The sequence below is a fragment of the Nycticebus coucang genome, chromosome 3, assembly GCF_027406575.1.
Source record: "Nycticebus coucang isolate mNycCou1 chromosome 3, mNycCou1.pri, whole genome shotgun sequence".
NCBI classification, from domain to species: domain Eukaryota; kingdom Metazoa; phylum Chordata; class Mammalia; order Primates; family Lorisidae; genus Nycticebus; species Nycticebus coucang.
In genome coordinates, this window is record NC_069782.1 from 131943632 (window position 1) to 131957186 (window position 13555).

Sequence of the window (13555 nt, forward strand, 5' to 3'; positions counted from 1 at the left end):
TTTTTGGAGATAGAAAAAAATGTATTTGGGAAACTAAAGAATCCAGGATAATTTATTTAAGAAAAAAAAAGAAAAACAAACTCTGTTTTGATCAGTGACTATAACAGTTGTATACAATAATACTGTACATATACTGTCAATTAGTTGTCTACAGTACCATTTGCACCTGGAAACATAAGTGGTGGTTAATTTATTGTGGCCTGTAATTATAAATTATACAATCATGAAATCACACAGTCCACTAAATAGATTTAAAAAAACTGAGAAAAGTTAGCCAACTCTCATGCGTTTCTCTTCTATAATGACGAATCTCATTCTCGGTTGGTTCGGCACATTTTTTTCATTTCAGTTCAAGATGTGTCCCATGTATATATTTCTGTTTGTACTTATTTGTTGAGAAAAATTTAGCCTTTAAATGGACAGCTCATGTATAAATGATTAAGAAAAAGAAACACTTGTAAAAATCTGTCTAGCCTGAGGCTAAAAAATTGCAAATGTAGCAAGTGTAACTGTGATTGGCAACTTCAGATCAAATAATCCTATTACTTTAACAATGTAATGATATAAAACCAATAGAGACCCCCCCCAATCAAAATCTACTCATTGGATAAACCAATCAAAGGTACATGCATTTTTTTCCTCTTGGGCATCTAATTTTTTCTTCTTAAATCAACAGAAGTGGTTCAACATTTTTAAAAAAAGGGCCTCAGTGCTGTAGCTCAGCGGTCAGGGCATCTGCCACATGCACTGGGGCTGGTGGGTTAGAACCTGGTCAGAGCCTGCTAAACAAACAAACAAAAAATAGCCTGGTGTTGTGGTGGGCATAAGTAGTCCCAGCTACTTGGGAGGCTGAGGAAAGAGAATCACTTGAGCCCCAGAGTTTTTAGGTTGCTGTGAGCTGTGACACGGCACCTTATCAAGGGTAACATAGTGAGACTTTGTCTATAAATGAATAAACAAATAAATGTCAAAAAGGAACTAGGGAATGAGGTGGGGGCAGTCAAATTGTAAGTCTGACTACAGGCTCTCTGCAGTTGGTAAGGCAACCAACCTGTTCTAAATGCTTCAAAATCAATTGTTTTAACTACCTCTAAAATGATTCAATTCTATTATAATCCCCTCCAACCAACTGTACAGAAGTCAGCAAGGAACTCTGTCAATGGTTAGATCTGTCACAACCACAATTTACAATTTGGGAAAGCTTTAATTAGGGCTGCCCTAAATTGATGCCCACGCTCCAGTTTTAATATCTCATTCTTTTTAGTTTGGAGAGCCCAAGCTGGGGTTAAGACCTTTGGTATTGGTGTGGTCACATGCAAAATGAGGTAGCAAAAGGTTTCGCAGGAAATACTAGGGACGAAGCAGCTAATTTGCCTTCCTCAACGTGGATATTGAACAAAAACTCGGTCACTACCAATAAACAAGGGTACTGCAAAACTCTCAGCAAATAAATAACTCAGGACTGCAGAAGCGCACTCGCCACGCAGACACCAAGAAGCCATAAATCACTAGGCATCCCTCCCAAAAGGCACCTCTTTGTGTCCTGGGACTTACTTCCCTGCTCCCCAGGGGACCCGAACATCTTGAGGAAGAGAACTAGGCTACCATCTCCCTTGCTACCGCCGGGGCGACCGCAAAGACCAGCTCTGGCTCTTCTTGCCGGGTCTTGGTCAGATATCAGGCGGACCCCACTTTCCTGCAGGGCAGGAAGGCCGATTCCCCGGGAAGATCTAAGCCTGCGTGCGAAGGCCTCTCTCGGATCCGCCCTCATCCCTGTCCCCAGAGTAATGATGGAGCCCGGGATAGGTATGGGGCCAGCCACGCTCTCGGCCAGCCCTTTCCCCAAGCCTCGGACTCGTCGGAAGCCCCTCCTTCCACTCCAGGCCCAGGCTCCCCTCCAGGGCCCACCCCCGGGGTTCCCTGTCGCCCCCCGAAACCAGTTCAGAACCCAAACAGCAGGCAGAGCGCCTTCCCATTCACTCCTTGGCTATAAGCGCAGTGCCCCGCCCTGGGTCTGGGGACGAGAGGGAGTGACCCGCCAGCTCCAGAGGGGCCTGGGCCACCACACTCACCATCCTCCCGCCGAATCCCTCCTCCTCCTCCTCCTCTTCCTCCAGCAGCAGCAGCTGCTGCTGCCTCCCCCGTTACCAGGGGCAACTGCAGCGGCACCGCCCCCGACGTCCCTCGCTCGCACAGCGGAGGAGCTGAGCAGCGGTATGGGGCGGGGTCCAGCGCCGCTTTCCCCCAATGCGCAAGCGCGCCAAAGTGCCCTCCCAACGCGCAGGCGGGCAGCCGGGCAGCAGGCGGCTGGAGGCTGCTGCTGCTAGTTCGGACCCGGGGATTGGTGAAAGTTCTCCCACGTGGCTGGCGGGAGCCTCCTGGCCTGTGATTGGTCAGGAAGAAGGGGTGTGGGGGACGAGCGGGCAGTCCCCAGGTCCCAGCGGTTCGGGGCAATCAGGCCTGACTTCCGACGCTGGCAGCGTCTCGTGGCAGTTGTCTTAGTGTATTCCTCCCAGGACCAGGTAAGGGGCCTTGGGCCCGGCCGCTCGCCACGTCTACCTGTATTTCCCGCATTTCAGAAGGGAGCTAGGATTTCTGTCCTAGGTTCTCAGGCGGTGCTGCAGCCTACAGAAGCCACGTGGCACGAAGAATGCTGTGGGGCAGCTGATAGCCATCTCCCCCCTGACCCCCATTGCCTTCGGGTACCAGGCCGAGGGGCTGAGGCGTTATGAGCTGCGCGCCCTGTGCACAGGGCACACAGCTGTGACCGCGTCGGGAATGGGGGAATACAGAAAGGGGAGGGTACCTGTCGGGGCAAGAAGCAGCCCGGCCCTGAGAATTTGGGGATCAGCCAGGTTTTGCTAAGGTACGTTGGACTGGACGGTGCACCATCTACAGTCCTGGAGGAGGCAAAAATGGGTTTACCTTTCCAACGTAGGAAGATCAAGAGGGGTCCTGGGTAGGTTGGGAAGTGCTGTGTCCCACTCCTTTCCCACAGGGAGGAACAGAAGGGTTTAGTACAGGCCCTGTTCTAGACGCTAGTGACAGCAATAGACAAAATCTGCTCTCATGGAAATTCCTTCTTTGCTAGTGAAATGCTTTTCATGGGGCGGCTCCTGTGGCTCAAAGGGGTAGGGCACCGGTCCCATATGCCGGAGGCGATGGGTTCCAACCCAGGCCTGGCCAAAAAAAAAAAAAAAGAAAAGAAAAAAATACTGCAAAAATAAATAAATAAAATAAAGTTTATTAAAAAAAAGAAATGCTTTTCATCATCCAAGATTGTGTATTTCATTATCATAACACAAATTGATTATACAGTTGAGGACTTGCAAACCATTGTTTACAATGTTGCTTGGTAACATGCTGTTCAAGTGGGAGGAACAGAGAAATTTATATCTATGATGCAAACTAAGAACTTTGTTTTGAGACAGTCTCAGTATGTCGCCCTCAGTAGAGTGCTATGGCGTCACAGCTCATAGCAACCTCAAACTCTTGGGCATACGCGATTTTCTTGCCTCAGCCTCCCAAGTAGCTGGGACTACAGGCGCCCTACCTCAACGCCCGGCTATTTTTTGTTGTTGTTGTTGTAGTAGTTGCCATTGTTGTTTAGCTGGCCCAGCCTGGGTGCATGTGGCTGGTGCCATAACCACTTTGCTACAGGCGCTCAGCCCAAACTAAGAATTTTTTTTTTTTTTTTTTTTTTTTGTGGTTTTTGGCCAGGGCTAGGTTTGAACCCACCACCTCCGGCATATGGGACCGGCGCCCTACTCCTTGAGCCACAGGCGCCACCCCAAACTAAGAATTTTTAAGAGTTGATAATGTTTAGGTGAGCCTGGAAGCTTGCAGATGTGCACGTCCCTATTACCTACCTCACTGGGTTTTTGTGAGTATTATGTGAATTATTATATGTCAAGTACATAGAGCATTGCATGCCACAAAGGAGATGTTATACAGTGATCCTTCTACCTCAGCCTTTGGAGTTGATGGGACTACAGGCCTGCACCCACCACTACACTGAGCTAATTTTTTGTAGAGATGGTGTCTTGCTATGTTGTCCAGACTGGTCTCAAACTCCTGCCCTTAAGTGATCCTCCTGCCTCAGCCTCCCAGCCTTCTGCACTGGCTTTGGGTTAGCTATTATTAACAGTTTCATCAGGTTTTTTGACCTTTGCCTCTCTTTCTACCAGCAGGCTTTCCTGTCTAGTTAATATGTTGGAATGAAATTGAATTTGCCCTGAATGGTGCTTAACTATGCATTCAACTATTTAAAACATCGGCTACTTGCATACCTGCTTCAGACTGTGGGAGAAAAAATTCAACATCTTTACTGAGGAATTACAAGATAAATGGTTAGTTTAGAGCATGAACTCCTACAATCCACCCATCTCTAGACTGTTGGCTTTTTTGTGAAAAAGGCAAGGCAGGCCAGGCTCAGCGGCTCATACTTGTAACCCCAGCACTTTGGGAGGATGAAGCAGAAGAGTTTTTTGAGGTTACAGTGAGCTATGATCACACCACTGCACTCCAGTCTGCTGGAAGACAGAGTAAGACCCCATCTGGTTTTTTTGTTTGTTTTTGAGACAGAGTCTCAAGCTGTCACCCTGGGTAGAGTGCTGTGGCGTCACAGCTCACAGCAACCTCCAACTCTTGAGCTTAAGCGATTCTCTTGCCTCAGCCTCCCAAGTAGCTGGGACTACAGGTGCCTGCCATAACACCTGGCTATTTTTTGGTTGGAGTTGTCGTTTTGGCGGGCCTGGGCTGGATTTGAACCTGCCAGCACTGGTGTATGTGGCCAGTGCCCTAGCTACTTGAGCTACAGGCACCAAGCCACCCCATTTGTTAAAAAAAGAAAAATCAGGGGCGGTGCCTGTGGCTCAAAGGGGTAGGGCGCTGGCCCCATATGCTGGAGGTGGTGGGTTCAAACCCAGCCCTGGCCAAAAAATGCACAAAAAAAAAAAAAAGAAAAATCAGGGTGGTGCCTGTGGCTCAGTGAGTAAGGCACCAGCCCCATATACTGAAGATGGCAGGTTCAAACCTGGTTCCAGCCAAACTGCAACAACAACAACAAAAAATAGCCAGGCGTTGTGGCAGGTGCATGTAGTCCCAGCTACTCGGGAGGCTGAGGCAAGAGAATTGCCTAAGTCCAAGAGCTGGAGATTGCTATGAGCTGTGACACCATGGCACTCTACCGAGGGTGACAAAGTGAGACTCTGTCTCTAAAAAAAAAAAAAAATCAAACACAAAGAGGCAAGGCAAATTTTCTAAATTGTCTGGTATGTAACATCATTGTTGCCTTGGAGTCAGATGAGTGTCCATAAGCACATACCTGGGCCAGTTCCTTTAATTGTTATTCTCATAATAACAACCCAAATCCTTGTCTGTCTCAGTGGTCTTTGTGTCTGAACTTTTAGAATATTTGGATGTCTTGATCTTCTTCCAATGTGAATATAGGTTATGATTTTTTTTTGAAAAACAATTTTTTTTTTTAAGACAGAGTCTCAAGCTGTCACCCTGGGTAGAGTGCCATGGTATCATAGTTCACAGCAATCTCAAACTCTTGGGCTTAAGCAATTCTCTTACCTCAGCCTTCCAAGTAGGTAGGACTACAGGCGCCCACCACAATGCCTGCCTATTATTTTTGTTGCAATTGTCATTGTTTTGGCTGGTCCGGGGGATGGTTCGAACCTGCCAGCCTCCATGTATGTGGCCAGCGCCCTACCCACTAAGCTGTCGGCACCTCCTTTTTTTTTTTTTCCCGACACAGAGTATCACTCAGTTGACTTAGGTAGAGTGCTATGGCATCACGGCTTAAGCAATTCTCTTATTTCAGCATCCCAAGTAGCTGGGACTACAGGCATCTGCAACAATGCCTGGCTATTTTTTTTTTTTTGTAGAGACAGAGTCTCACTTTATGGCCCTCAGTAGAGTGCCGTGGCTTCACACAGCTCACAGCAACCTCCAACTCCTGGGCTTAAGCGATTCTCTTGCCTCAGCCTCCCGAGTAGCTGGGACTACAGGCGGATGCCTGGCTATTTTTTTAGAGACAAGGTCTCACTCTGGCTCAGGCTGGTCTTGAACTCATGAGGTCAGGCAACCCACCTGCCTCGGTCTCCCAGAGTACTAGGATTATGGGTGTGAGCCACTGCACCCTGCCAAGTGATGATGTTTTGTTTTTCTCTCCACCTGAAGCTACAAAAAGGAGAATCTTGGGTACTTTCCCCTCTTATAAGAGTATACACCTCAGACAGGTACTCTGAGCTCTGATACTGTTTGCCAGATAAAATCAGCTCTCTCTGGGAAGGATGAACATTATTTCAAAGAAGGTAATAATCTTTTTTTTTTGAGACAGAGTGTCACTATGTTGCCCTCAGGAGAGTGCTGTGGCATCAGGGCTCACAGCAACCTCAAATTCTTGGGCTTAAGCAATTGTCCTGCCTCAGCCTCCCAAGTAGTTAGGACTACAGGCACTTGCCACAATGCGTAGCTATTTTTTGTTGTTGTTGTTGTTGTTGTTGCAGTTGTCTTTGTTTTTTAGCTGGCCTGGGCCAGGCTCGAACCTGCCAGCCTTGGTGCATGTGGCTGGCACCGTAACCACTGTGCTATAGGCACCAAGCCTATTCTATTTTTTTCTCTCTTCTTTTTCTTTCTTTTTCTCTTTTATTTTTTTTTTTTTAAGATAAGGTCTCATTTATTTTTTCTTTTTTAAGATGGAGTCTCACTTTGTCACCCTCGGTAGAGTGCCATGGTTTCACAGCTCACAGCAACCTCCAACTCTTGGGTTGAAGAGATTCTCTTGCCTCAGTCTCCCAAGTAGCTGGAACTACAGGTACCTTCCACAATGTCCGGCTATTTTTAGAGATGGAGTGTCGCTCTTGCTCAGGCTGGTCTTGAACCTGTGAGTTCAGGGCAATCCACCTGCTTTTAGCCTGCCAGAGTGCAAGGATTACAGTCGTGAGCCAGCAGGCCCAGCCCCCTAAGGTCTTGTTCTTTTGCCTGGGCTAGAGTTTAGTGATGTCATTACAGATCATTGCAACTTCCAACTTCTGAGCTCAAGCAATTTTCCTGCCTCCTTACTCTCCCAAGTAGCTGAGACTACAGGCACCAGCACTATGCCTAGATAACTTTTTTAAATTTTTTTGTAGAGACAGGATCTTGCTATTACTCAAGCTGATCTCAAAATTCTGGCCTCAAGTGATCCTCATGTATCAGCCTTCCAAAGTGCTGAGATAATAGGTATGAACCACCATATACAGACTTTTTCTTCCTTTTATTTTTAGACTTTTAAAAGACATAACAAGTAGGGGCGGCACTTGTGGCTCAGTGGGTAGGGCGCCAGCCACATATACCAAGGGTGGCGGGTTCGAACCCGGCTCCGGCCAAACTGCAACAAAAAAATAGCCCGGCGTTGTGGCAGGTGCTTGTAGTCCCAGCTACTTGGGAGGCTGAGGCAGGAGAATCGCCTAAGCCCAGGAGTTGGAGGTTCCTGTGAGCTGTGACACCACATCACTCTACCAAGGGTGATAGAGTGAGACTCTGTCTCTAAAATAAAAAAAAAAAAAAGACATAACAAGTAGGCTATAGCAGATAGAGGACCTCTCTAGGTGGGTAAGCCTTATAATCTCAGGGATGTAAGATTCTAGCTATTGTTGGATCTTTGAGGATCTGTTTGTTGTTCGTCGTTTTTTTTGTTTTTTTTTTGAGACAGAGTCTTACCATGTTGCCCTCAGTAGAGTGCTGTGATGTTACAGCTCACAGCAAACTCAAACTCTTGGGCTTAAGTGATTCTCTTCCCTCAGCCGGCCAAGTAGCTGGGACTACAGGTGTCTGCCATAATGCCCAGCTTTTTTTTTTTTTTTTTTTTTTCCATAGTTGTCATTGTTGTTTAGCAGGCCAGGGCTGGGTTTGAACCCACCAGCCCTAGTGCATGTGGCCAGCGCCCTGACCACTGAACCTCGGGCGCCAAGCCTGTTGTCCATCTTTTTTTTTTTTTTTTTTTTTTTTTGTAGAGACAGAGTCTCACTGTACCGCCCTCAGGCAGAGTGCCGTGGCGTCACACGGCTCACAGCAACCTCTAACTCTTGGGCTTACGCGATTCTCTTGCCTCAGCCTCCCCAGCAGCTGGGACTACAGGCGCCCGCCACAACGCCCGGCTATTTTTTGGTTGCAGTTTGGCCGGGGCTGGGTTTGAACCCGCCACCCTCGGCATATGGGGCCGGCGCCCTACTCACTGAGCCACAGGCGCCGCCCTGTTGTCCATCTTTATATCTGCCACAAGTGCTTACTGCAAGGTCAAGTGTGCCACAAATGCTCACTGTACTGGCCCAGTCCATGTGAACCTTTCGAGGCTTCGGTTTATTCTTCTGTGAACTGAGATCTTGAATCCCTAATGTCTTTAAACTGTGACATTCTCTAATCTCTAAACCTTAAGTGTAGGTATAAAGGAATATGTGAAGCTGTTGAATTTTCAAAGAAAAGTTTGTTTAGCTCATGGGTTGGCTGGCTGGAAGGTTCAAGACTGAGCATCTGTTGAGGCCTCAGGGCTATTTCCATTCTTGACAGAAAGAAAACTGACTTTAACAAGTACAGAGATCACATGGCATGAGAGGAAGCAGGAGAGAGGAGGAGGAGATGCCAGGCTCTTTTAAACAACCAGTTCTTGGTAGAACTAATAGAATAGGAACTTACTCATCCCCGCCCACTAGGGAAGGTGTTAATCTAATCATGGCATCTTGCCCACCTACCCAGACACCTCCCATTAGACCCTGCCTCCAACATTGGGGATCAAATTTCAACCTGAGGCTTGTAGGGATCAAACATTCATACTGTGATAGGAGGTATCAATCACTTCTCTGAGGCCTACCTCCTACCATGGTCCCAGTAGTGGAACCATAATCCCCTGGAAGTTAGGCCACCCTGGACATGATGGTGACCATTTTAGGAAAGACTAGATGTGGCTTGTGTGGGAGGAGGGAGTGTAACTGTACAAGAAAACTCAGAGACCAGAAGTGACTCAGTGTAGGCAGGCTGGACAATTTGCAGCTTCATGAAAGAAAACCTGTTCTTCCTTCTGTAACCCAGACAATTTCTGAATTTAAACTTAAAAGGAGTGACATCCTTGATGCTAAGAGAACACAAGAATAAGTGGGAATGCATTTCAGGCAGGCAGTACATACCTTTGGAGGGGATGTGAGAGATGGAGCAGTGAACACTGCAGACATGTCCCAGTGCTCATGATCCATACACCGTCAGAGGAGGCAGATCACATACTAATAACAGTAAATGACAAGAAGGTGACAATTACAAAAGCCCAGCATGCTACAAAGGACAGGGTACTGGGGAATGTATAACAGAAAGACTTGAGTTTGCCCTGAAAAAGTAAAGGAACTGTGCCCATTGGAGGACAGTGGGTGTTGGAGAGTATGTTCCAGAAAGATAATTTAGATTTTTGGGGGGACCGGGGTCTCACTGTTGCCCTTGGTAGAGTGCTGTGGCGTCATAGCTCACAGCAACCTCAAATTCTTGGGCTCATGTGATCCTCTTGTCTCAACCTTCTTAGTAGCTGGGACTATAGGCATCTGCCACAAATGCCTGGCTAGTTTTTCTATTTTTTGTGGAGATAGGGTCTCACTTTGCTCAGGCTGATCTCAAACTCCTGAGCCCAGATGATCTACCCACCTTGGCCTCCCAGACTGCTAGGATTACAGGTGTGAGCCACTGCGCCTAGGCCAATAATTTAGATCTTTGTTTTTTTTTGTTTTATTTTTTTTTTTTTAGAGACAGAGTCTCATGTTGTCGCCCTTGGTAGAGTGCTGTGATGTCACCAGCTTACGGCAACCTCCAACTTCTTGGCTTAGGCGATTCTCTTGCCTCAGCCTCCCAAGTAGCTGGGATTACAGGCACCTGCCACAACACCTGGCTATTTTTTGTTGCAGTTTGGCTGGGCCAGGTTTGAACCCACCACCCTTGGTATATGGGGCCGGCGCCCTACGCACTGAGCCACAGGAGCTGCCCATAGATCTTTGTTTTTTTTCTTTTTTTTTTGAGACAGAACCGCAAGCTATCGCCCTGGGTAGAGTACCATGGTGTCACAGCTCACAGCAACCTCAAACTCCTGGGTTTAAGCAATTCTCTTGCATCAGCCTCCCAAGTAGCTGGGACTGCAGGCACCCGCCACAACGCCCAGCTATTTTCTGGTTGTAGTTGTCATTATTTGGCAGGCCCGGGCTGGATTTGAACCCGCCAACTCTGGTGTATGTGGCTGGCGCTTTAGCCCCTTGAGCTACAGGCGCTATCTAGATCTTTGTTTTTGGTCTTATGTCTTAAATAAGACATAGGAACTGTGCCCATTGGAGGACAGTGCAGGGACTGTGCAGTTTCTTTCTTTCTTTTTTTTTTTAACAGGATCACATCACTATTTATTTATTTATTTTTTTTTTATCGTTGGGGATTCATTGAGGGTACAATAAACCAGGTTACACAGATTGCAATTGTTAGGTAAAGTCCCTCTTGCAATCATGTCTTGCCCCCATAAAGTGTGACACACACCAAGGCCCCACCCCCGACTGTGCAGTTTCTATACTGACCTCAGTTAAGAAGGCAAAAGCTGTTGCATAATTTAGCAAATGATTGTCCCTTCCTGTTAGAAGTGCTTTCATTATCAAAGGCAAAGGGCTTTGCAGTGTTGAGTTGAGGGTTGAGAAAGATGTCAGGAGGTTTGGCTGTGTTCTGTGTTGACAGGGAGGCTTAGCATTTTGCCTAGTCAAGCTGTCTCCAGTGGGTGCAAACCTGGGTCTCTATAAGCCAAAACACTGTGAGCTCCTGGCCAGGCAGACTCTTTAGCTTCACGTAGAGCAGCGGTTCTCAACCTGTGGGTCATGACCCCTTTGTAACAATGAAAATACATCCTGCATATCAGATACTTACATTACGATTCATAACAGTAGCAAAATTATAGTTATGAAGTAGCAACGAAAATAATTTTATGGTTGGGGGACACCACAACACAAGGAACTGTATTAAAGGGTTGTGGCATTAGGAAGGTTGAGAACCACTGATGTAGAGTCTTTTCCTTTCCTCCCACATCTGGTTCAGAACTTAGAGAAATGCCTTTGGTCTTTGAACCAGTCTGCAGGAGGCCAAGTGGAGTGGGAGAGGGAAGAAGTTTAGAGTTTTGGCAGTGAGTGCTTCCTTCCGACTTGCAGAGATTCCGACTTCAGTGGTAGCATCAGGGCCAGGTCCACTTCTGTGGACACTCCATGCTGGCCTCTGCTCCAATCCTTGTTTCTTCCTCATGGGACATGACTTACTCCCAGCATGTCAGCCTCCTGAAGTCTCTTCCACCCTAACAAAAAACCTAAAACTTGACCCCCACTCTCCCTTGCCCCTCTTGGTTCCTTCACCTCCTGTCTCTCAGGTTGTTCTTTCTGCCTCTCGGGGCTTCCTTTTTTCTTAGCTTGCTTCTCAAGTGTAGTGGTTTTTTGGGGTTTGTCTTCAACTGTCTACTCTTTACATTTTATGTATTCTCACCGGAAAACTTTGTCTTAAACCACCTTGATGCTGCTTACTTGACTTTTTCCTTCTAGCCCAGACCTAGACCTCTGTGCTTTCTTTCATGCCTGAATACACATGTACTGATGAACCGGACCTCTCACTCAGCAAATACTTGTGCTAGGCACTGGGACCATGGTGGTGAGCCAAAAGGATATATCTCCTGGCTTCAAAGATGACTATTTAAATTAGTTAAGATGATATTTTTCAGAGAAAAGACAAAAGGCCTAGCAATAGAAGGCATAGAAGTAAATCTGGGCTCGGCGCTTATGGCTCAAGTGGCTAAGGCGCCAACCACATACACCTGAGCTGTCGGGTTCAAATCCAGCCTGGGCCTGCCAAACAACAATGACAGCTGCAACCAAAAAATAGCTGGGCGTTGTGGCAGATGCCTATAGTCCCAGCTACTTGGGAGGCGGAGGCAAGAGAATCGCTTAAGCCTAGGAGTTGGATGTTACTGTGAGCTGTGATGCCATAGCACTTTACCCAGGGTGACAGCTTGAGGCTCTGTCTTAAAAAAAAAAAAGAAGTAAATCTGAAAATAAAAAATAAAAGAACTTAGTGAAGAGGGGAAGGTAATAGCTTTTGGACAGGGCAGGGTCTTTGGTAGGGTGTTTGGGAAGCAGCCTATTGCAATTGAGCAGGTCCTGTGGCACTTAAAACTTAACATGCGGAAAATCAAGCTCACTGTTTTCTCCTTTAAAGCCTGTTTTTCCATACCCTCTGACTCAGCACCTTATTGCCCAAGTCAGAAACTCCCAAGTGTTGACCAGCATGGTGGCTCACGACTGTAAACCTAGCACTATGAGGAGGCCGAGGTGGGTGGGTTGCTGGAACTCACGTGTTTGAGACCAGTCTGAGCCAGAGCAAGACTCCATCTCTATATAAAGTATCCAGGTATTGTGGCAGGGGCCAGCTACTTGGAGGCTGAGGCAAGAGGATCATTTGAGCCCGAGAGTTTTAGGTTGATCTGTGAGCTATGATACCATGGTACTCTACCCATGGGGACAAAGCAAGACTGTCTCAAAAAGAGAACTCCAGGTACCACTCTAGATCAGTAGTTTTCAACCTTTTTAATCTCATGGCACTCCTGAATATATATAGTTAAACTTCTGCAGCACACTTAACATTATGTTGATCAGAAAAAAGGAGTCAAAATGAATATACTTGGACAGTGCCTGTAGCTCAGTGGGTAGGGCTCTGGCCACATACACCAAAGGTGGTGGGTTCAAGCCCAGCCTGGGCCTGCTAAACAACAATGACAACTGCAACAAAAAAATAGCCAGGTGTTGTGGCAGGTGCCTGTAGTCCCAGCTACTTGGGAGGCTGAGGCAAGAGAATCACTTAAATCCCAAGAGTTTGAGATTGCTGTGAGCTGTGATGCCATGGCATTCTACCAAGGGTGACATAGTGAGACTCTATTTAAAAAAAAAAAAAGAATATATTTACTGTGCTTTGAACTTCTTCTTCTTCCTTTTTTTTTTTTTTTTTTTTTGAGACAGAGTCTCAAGCTGTCACCCTGAGTAGAATGCTTTGGCATCATAACTCACAGCAGCCTCCAACTCTTGGGCTTAAGCAATTCTCTTGCCTCAGCTTCCCAAGTAACTGGGGCTAAAAATGCCCACCACAAGGCTGGTTGTTTCTTGGTTCTAGTTCTCATTGTTGTTTGGCAGGGTTCGAATCCAGCCCGGGCCCACCAAACAACAGTGACAGCTACAACCAAAAAAAATATAGCCAGGGGTTGTGGTGGGCGCCTATAGTCCCAGCTACTTGGGAGGCTGAGGCAGGAGAATCGCTTGAACCCAGGAGTTGGAGGTTGCTGTGAGCTGTGATGCCACGGCACTACCCAGGGCAACAGCTTGAGGCTGTGTCTCAAAAAAAAAAAAAATAATAATAATAATAATAATTTAATTAATGATCTTGGCTCGGTAGCTGTAGCTCAGCAGCTAGGGCTCCAGCCACATACACCAAAGCTGGTGGGTTCAAACCCAGCCCGGGCCTACCAAAC

The 13555-nt window shown here is 46.9% G+C and overlaps 3 protein-coding genes across 4 annotated transcripts in view; 2 read left to right on the forward strand and 1 right to left on the reverse strand.

Annotated features, from left to right (window-relative positions):
- Positions 1–2254, reverse strand: part of ARL3 (ADP ribosylation factor like GTPase 3) — a 46349-nt gene extending 44095 nt beyond the window's left edge. For both annotated transcript variants that reach the window (XM_053583107.1, XM_053583105.1), the window contains exon 1: positions 2073–2254. In XM_053583107.1, coding sequence (XP_053439082.1) covers positions 2073–2075 — 3 coding nt within the window. In that variant the 5' untranslated portion in view covers positions 2076–2254. The remainder of the gene's footprint in view (positions 1–2072) is intronic.
- The window catches only part of MFSD13A (major facilitator superfamily domain containing 13A), a 294129-nt gene that overhangs the window by 273744 nt on the left and 6830 nt on the right, over positions 1–13555 (forward strand). The window lies entirely within an intron of this gene.
- Positions 2390–13555, forward strand: part of SFXN2 (sideroflexin 2) — a 28659-nt gene continuing 17493 nt past the window's right edge. Inside the window, exons 1-3 of the mRNA XM_053583082.1 lie at positions 2390–2522; positions 4188–4349; positions 6708–6826. Coding sequence (XP_053439057.1) covers positions 4347–4349; positions 6708–6826 — 122 coding nt within the window. The 5' untranslated portion in view covers positions 2390–2522; positions 4188–4346. The remainder of the gene's footprint in view (positions 2523–4187; positions 4350–6707; positions 6827–13555) is intronic.